The sequence below is a fragment of the Lucilia cuprina genome, chromosome 4 (assembly GCF_022045245.1).
Source record: "Lucilia cuprina isolate Lc7/37 chromosome 4, ASM2204524v1, whole genome shotgun sequence".
Taxonomy (NCBI): Eukaryota; Metazoa; Arthropoda; class Insecta; order Diptera; family Calliphoridae; genus Lucilia; species Lucilia cuprina.
The window spans coordinates 28,506,324-28,513,708 of record NC_060952.1 but is presented as its reverse complement, the minus strand read 5'-3'; the positions used below and the strand labels follow the sequence as shown (position 1 = coordinate 28,513,708).

General features: G+C 30.1%; 1 protein-coding gene across 2 annotated transcripts; it reads left to right on the top strand.

Moving 5' to 3' along the window:
• The first annotated feature begins 3,984 nt into the window (after positions 1-3,984).
• On the top strand, positions 3,985-6,128 carry LOC111684248. 2 transcript variants are annotated; one of them, XM_023446384.2, is made up of 5 exons: positions 3,985-4,106; positions 4,456-4,723; positions 4,791-5,022; positions 5,179-5,360; positions 5,768-6,128. In XM_023446384.2, exons 2-5 carry the CDS (start codon positions 4,535-4,537, stop codon positions 5,906-5,908), a joined length of 744 nt encoding a protein of 247 aa, XP_023302152.1. In that variant the 5' UTR covers positions 3,985-4,106; positions 4,456-4,534; the 3' UTR covers positions 5,909-6,128. The 2 variants fall into 2 exon arrangements, with proteins under 2 accessions (XP_023302152.1, XP_023302160.1); XM_023446392.2 differs by having other exon boundaries at positions 4,791-5,049.
• The last annotated feature ends 1,257 nt before the right edge of the window (positions 6,129-7,385 follow it).

Genomic DNA, 7,385 nt, shown 5'->3' with positions numbered 1-7,385 from the left:
ATCAGGGAGAAAAATATTCAAATTGAAACAATCCGTTGTCTAAAGTAAGCTTACCACGTTTATTAAAATTATCATTTTATCAATCACCGTTGTAATTTTAACAACGCATCGTTATCATAACAACAACACATTGTTGTCATTTCGTTGGAAATCGAATATGTATCAGAAGTACAGTACAAAATGTTTACTCTAATTTTCATTCTATTAGATCCTATATAGGCGATTTTCAATAGACTTCGTCAAATCATATTGACCGATAGTATTAGCACAAAACCAATGGACATAGCTTAATCGACTCAGATTAACCCATTGGTATACATTAATATTTTTCAATTTTAAACAAGTTTGTTGGATTACATAAATATTAAAACTTTTGTAAATCTCGAAAAAAAAGGGCTGCCAAACGAGGGAGTACATTATTAATTTCAAAAAACCAAACACAAACAAAATGCACACGGAATTTTTAATGAAATTTTAACGTGAAAAAGGTACATTTCAAATCAACAATTTGAGCAATTGGTGAAATTTCGTCTTCAAACGAACATTGTTAAATAAATCCAAAAAAAAAAAAAATTATATCTAAAATTAACTTAAAAAATTCATAATTTTAAGTGAATATTTTATTGAAAACCAAAATTAAAATTCGTTTGTTACTCGTTACTGCTTGGCGCACGTTGTAAAATACAATACAAACAATTTTGGATTACACTATGATATTTTTGCGTTGTCTGAATTTGAATTTTGTAAACTTTCGTTATGCTTTTGTGTAGCGCGTTAATGTTACTTTCTTTTGCAGTGCAATTGTAGGAATTGTCAGTGGGGTGGTTAGTTAGTAATGGTGTGTTTATTTTTTTGGCTTAAATGTGCGTATAAACGTGATTGAGTTTTTATCAATAACTGACCATCCATATTGACATTAAAAGAAACGCAAAATTTTGTAATAATACTTTGTTGGTATTTGTTTTTAAAAAAATGTCATATAATAATATTGCACTACTTGTACTTATGAATTTTTAAAAATTGTATTTATTTTGTATAAATTGCATAATATGCTTATAACTTTTAATAATGTTCAGAATTATGTAAGTTATTACAAATAAATTAATTATGCTAAAATAGTATGTTAATAGTTTACATACGTAAGAAATGTTTTTACTTAGTTTATTATATTTAACCTTATGTACATCCCGTTGTAATCATATTGGTTGTATGAAATTTAAAAAAATATATATATAATTAATTTATGAGCACGAAATCATACTTTAATTAAAACAATTGTGCTTTAATCCAAAATAGTATTTATGATATCTAGGACGTTATTATACTAAAGTAACAAACTTGATTATTGTACAATAACAAATTCAATTACAACCCAGCAAAAACTTCCACTACCAAGTTAGAGTTTAAAACGCTAAAATTTACATACACTATTTAATTTAAATTCATTATTTTACACAATCGCTTACCAGCATATGGGTAAAGCAAAGAGTAGTTGATACTGCTTACACTTTTCATGAATGAGGCTCTGTTTAAGGAATCCAAAATGTGTATATTTTACACTATAGAAATTGTGCTGATTGAACTGAATTAATATTATTTTTCAACACAAAATTATTAGAAAAATACAAAAATTATTTTCTAATAAATTTTTCAATCACAAAAACAAAAAAAGTTAGCAGAAAAAATTTACACAATGAAATATTTTGACAGTCCTTATGTGTAAGACGATACGTAGTAGTTATCGAGTTGTATGTTGTTAAGTAAGTTATTACAATTAAGGGGCTCTTTAGGCGAACGGGCCACATGGAAGGGTATACATAATCATGGGAAGTGTCTGATCGCATACCAGACACAGAATATGTCCGAAACTTTGAAACACTAATCCCAGATAGAATGTCAAGCGGAAAACACCAGTAGGAATCCGTTGTTACACAGATGACTCTAAATTGAGGGATAAATTGGGATTGGGGTTCTATATTGAAGACCCAGAAACAGAAAGAGAATAGAATAAATATGACGCCAGAAGGCGATATTAGGTGATAGAATTAAATCTAAGACCGCATTAGATTGTAAGAAAGTTTTAACTGAATACTCTCCAAGAAGTAAGATTTATATCATAACAGGGTACCAGGCCATAGGAATAGTCGGCAACGAAAGGGCGAAGCATTAAAGGGAAGGGAGCTCGAGGTATCAAAACATGGGTGAGAGAATCACAAATAGGAAGGCCTCTTGGAATAAAGAAACGGTGGGTTGAATCACAAAGATCCTATGTAGCAAGTCTGAAGTTAGTATGATAATACGAATTCTGAGTGGACACACAGGATTTCGAGCACATCTATTCAAAATTGGCTGTGCGGATTCAGACGAATGTAGAGCATGTAGAATGGACAGTGAAACATTGGAGCACTTTCTTAGCCACTGTCAGGCATTCGTCGAAGTTAGATCTAAGTATATCGAAAGCGATGTTATTTCGGAAATAACATTCCTGACTAAAACTGATTGGGAAATTCGTAGGTATTTCGTCCAGGAAGCTGATTTTCTGAACATTGAAAAATAATATACTCAGTGAAAAATTTTTTTCATGAAAAAGAGCCAACAACAGGCCCATAGAAGCAATTCTTCGGATTTGATGTAGTATACATCTTCCTCTCAACCAACCCTACCTTATTACAATTGAAATTCATTACCAAGTTTTTGCCGCGTAGTGTAAAAGGGGGATCACTCGTCATAGGGCCACATCTGCCAAACTCGAATAGCTAGAAAACCGAGTAATAGATTTTTATCACATTATGAAATACTGTTTTAAATTATTTTAAATTATCAATTGTTTTCTAAAGGACTGTCAAAATATTTCATTGTGTAAATTGTTTCTGCTAACTTTTTTGTTTTTGTGATTGAAAAAAATTATTAGAAAATTATTTTTGTATTTTTCCAATAATTTTGTGTTGAAAAATAATATAATTCATTAGTACTCTTACCTGTGGTTATTGGTTTGTTCATGCGAAATACAGCGACTACTTTTTCTAATTACTTGTAACCGTTTGTGGTAAGAACTTGCAGCAGTGTTAAAATAATGACTTTAAATGCTATTGTGTAAGTACAATTTAGCATTTTAACTTACTCGGTAATTAAAGTGTTTGCTGGGTATTTCATAATGACTACTACATATCGCAGCAGGAGGATAGAGCTAATTACATGGAACTAGTCTAATCAGATCTATAATTCATTAGTCTACTTCTCCGTGAAGCTATAGAAACTGTATACGTTTTTACATAAGATTTACATTTATTGATTTTAAAATCAAGCCATTATATATTAATGAAAGTTTTTGCTGGGTTTGTCAGGATTCTTCTTTATTTAACAGGCTTATTATCATTATTATCATCACCATACTATAAGGTGAGTTTTATTTAAAATTCCATCAGAATATTCCTTAGTAAAAGATTAGTTACAGCATTTTCTGATTATATAATTTCGAGCCAATTTTATATTAAAAATCGTCTTTGTTGTGCTGTCAATCAAGATTATATGGATTTACAAGATAAACATCTTAATCTAATCTAAAACTAAAGCTGGTATTATTTAAATCGAATCTTAAATGTTTCTCTCATTTTTGTAAAACAGATTTGTTTTCTATTACACCAACTAAGAGATATTTCCTTATTTGTCATGTCCACATTAATGAATCTATAAATATTATTATCAATAATTGACTGTTAAATATTATACCATATTCGTAACAAAAGTAAAAACTTTATTTTTTTCAAACTTAAACTAGCTACCGGTTAATTTGTTTTAAAATAACATTTTGTACACATCAATAATAATGAAACGTGAGAAAAATCTAAATAAAATGACAAAAACAAAACTAAAAGAGGCAACTGTTCGAACGACTAAAATAAGACAAACAAAAGAAAATCATGAATGAATTTAAATATATTTTTTTTAAATTTTTAGGTACTTTGATCATTACAGAAAGGCTTAAAAACCAATAGCAATTGGTTGACTCTCTTTTTATTTTGAGACAATTTCTCAAAAGAAATACCAACGATGGACAATGGCTGGCAAATAGAGTAGCTGTAGCGAGCAAACAAACGAACGATCATGTGAGTGAGTTAGTTATTTGAAAAAGTCAGATATTGCAGGTGTAATCATCATTATTGTTGTAAATACTGATATTGTTGCTGTTGTTGCATGATTTCATACAGGGTTATGTCTGTCATTTCAATTGGCCGGCCACACACTGCACTGCGCTTAAGTACTCATCCACCACCACCATTGACAATGTTGTATTTTAGTATAATTTGTTGGTATTGAAATCGATTGATTTTTTGTTTTTTATTTTCAAAAAACTTTTTTTGTATATTGTATACTATGGTTTTTTGGTTAATGCTTAGTATAAAAAACGTGAACAATAGAAATTTAATTATTATTTGCAATTGTTAATTCATACAGACCACAAGCACGGGTCTTGGAGCAAAATAAACAGAGACAGATAAGAGAAATAGTGAAACGAAGGGATTTAATACACACAATGGTTTCCTCCAAACACTTAGTCCTCATTGCCCTATTGGGCTTCTCCACTTTCTGTCATGCCATCAACATGGAGAGCATGATCGATGAAGAAAATGCCAAATGTGAAAGTGGCAGTGACAGCATGGCTTGCGTGAAAGTAAGAGCTATGAGATTTTTGGATACTGTTATGACTAAAGAAGATTTCAAGGTGAGTGCGAGCAGTGATGAATGTCAATTAGTTTAAAAAAGTTTTTAATTTAATATGTAATTTTTAGATCTCCAATGTTGAGGTTAAATCAAATGGTTATCAAGCTCCTACATCGGTTGAAGGTAGATCCAGCAGTGGTGACTTCTTTGATGCTATTGAAAACTATATCCAAGGTCATGACGTTACCATGGACTTGCCTATGGCTGATGCCAAAGTCACTGTCTCATCCCGTAATTTGAATAACGATGAATTAAGTCTTAATGTCAAATTTGCGGGTGAGGGTGTCGTCGAAGGCAAGGGTAAGAAGGGAAACATCTTCAAGAAGGGTGTGTTGCATGCTAGACTTTGTCCTATAATGAACTAACACTAATAATAACTAATACTTGTATTTCTGTTCTCGTTTATCTCATTATCCCATCAATTGTTTCATCATATCATTTCAATTCATTTTAAAGGCAAGAAACATCGTTTGCGTAAAATGGCCATGCCCATTATGGTATTGATCTTGTTGAAGGCTATCACCATCATTCCCATGGCTATTGGTATCTTGAAGATTAAGGCTTTGAACGCTTTGGGTTTGGGTTTCTTCTCTTTCATTGTTTCGGTTGGTTTGGCCATTTTCCAATTGTGCAAGAAGGTAAGTGGTATAACAATTAAACAAACAAAAAACTATGTTTATTTTTAGGCTATATTTGGATGTTAGAAGGTTGTGAAATAGGAAGGAGAGCTAAAGTGGAGATATAGCGTTAAAACATAAGTGAGAGATTGTAATTTTAAACGTTATTATAAACATACCAAAGACTAAAGCATACATGCATACACCAAGGGTAAGATTTGCTTGCTAAATCCCTACCCCCACACCTTTAATCATCAGCCTGAAAATCTACATTTAATTTTTACTCTCCCAAAATGTTTTGACGCTCATTTAATTCTTCACTCCTGCTCTACATTTATCACCTAAACCTTTCTTGCATAATATAACCTTTTAGTTAAATGCTAATATTGCATTTACCACTTTTACTAAGATAATTTTAATATTTTTAGATTGCCGCTGAACACCATCATTCTGCCCACATCACCTCCCATGGTCCTTGGGATGGACGTTCTGTCAGTTCTATTGCCAGCGTAGAACAATTCGAATCAAATCCCTCCGCCCAAAACTTGGCCTACAGTGCTTACAATTAAGTTTTAGTAACATACCAAAAAAAACAACATAAAGCCCCCTACCTTACCTCCCCAATTTCCCCCTTTCCTTACCCCTTTAAACATAACAAGGAAAACAAAACAAAAACAAAAGAATTTGTAAAAGCTTCTTAAAACAACAACGACTACCTTCTATAAGCTTAACTATACGAGTAACTATCCAAAAAAGGGAACAAATTTTAAATTATAGCAAAAAAAGGTTCAACAATTGTTTTTTCAAATATTGTTTTTTCTGTTCATGTTCATTCATTTCTGGCAAATGATTGATTTTAAATTGAAATGAAATTTATAGAAGCGGAAATTTAAATTACCACCTTCTTGCTGTTACTTTTCCAATTTATTAGATGATCCTTTTACATTTAATTTGGTTGGCTTCTCGTATATTTAGGCTGGGTCAATTCCAAAGAATATATTTTTATAATTTTTATTTATAAAAATATGAAGTTTTTATATGCAACTTTTGTTTACACTTAGTTGAGTTTAATATATTTATTTTTGTAATTTTAATAATTTATTTATTGTATAAAAAAACCAAGAAAAAAAACATGCAAAAAAAATAAAGCAAAAAAATAAAAAATTGATATTTATTGAAAAAAATAACAAGATGTTTTTAATAGAAAAATAATGAAATTAGAAAATTGGCATCAGCAAAAAAAATTATTAAAAATAAGAACAATAATCCCCCAAAAGAAAACTAAAGTAAATCTGTTTAAATATTAGTTCCTGGCAGCTGTTATAAAAACTGTAATTTTTATAACAATGATGATCTCATGTTTTTAAAAATTATCCTTTTACAACGTTTCAATGTATTACCATTAACATTTTATATATATATATATATATATATCGGAAGATATACCAACATACCTCAACTATTAATAAACAAAGTAAATACTTGTTAGTCATATGTTTTGCTAAAGTAAATGTAAAATATATTAATTAAACAAAATACATATATTTCATAAAATCGACTAAAACCACCTCTAACATAAAATATCTCCACCTTCATATTAAGGTATAATTACTTAATTAACATTTCTACCCGTAACTAAACGTTTAATCTGTTGACATGGTCCAATAAAATATCAATTTACCTTTAACGTATTGACTTTGTAGTTTAATGACAATATTCTCACATCCACGCACGTCCTAATTGGAATCATTTCACAACTCATTATAATTTAATTTCACCCTGGTATTGTAAGCATATGTTTTTAAACATGTTTGTATCTGTGTGAAATTAACGCATTTCAACACGTAACTATGTTTTATTAGTTTTAGTGTTTGTCTAATAAAGAAAAAGTTTGCATTTACAGTGTGTACAAAAAGAAAGTGGACATTGTTATATACATAACTTATTTCGGTTTTACCGCCCCCTTAAAGTATACTTAACTTTATAATCAAACTACAGGTCACTATTTTGGAGATAATTCAATGAAATTTGACACATGATCTTCTA

Excerpts from the sequence above, each read along its gene's own strand:
- LOC111684248 (XM_023446392.2), top strand. The coding sequence starts at position 4,535 with ATGGTTTCCTCCAAACACTTAGTCCTCATTGCCCTATTGGGCTTCTCC. Across the intron at positions 4,724-4,790 it reads TGACTAAAGAAGATTTCAAG|ATCTCCAATGTTGAGGTTAA; the intron begins GTGAGTGCGAGC and ends TGTAATTTTTAG. Across the intron at positions 5,361-5,767 it reads TTTTCCAATTGTGCAAGAAG|ATTGCCGCTGAACACCATCA; the intron begins GTAAGTGGTATA and ends TAATATTTTTAG.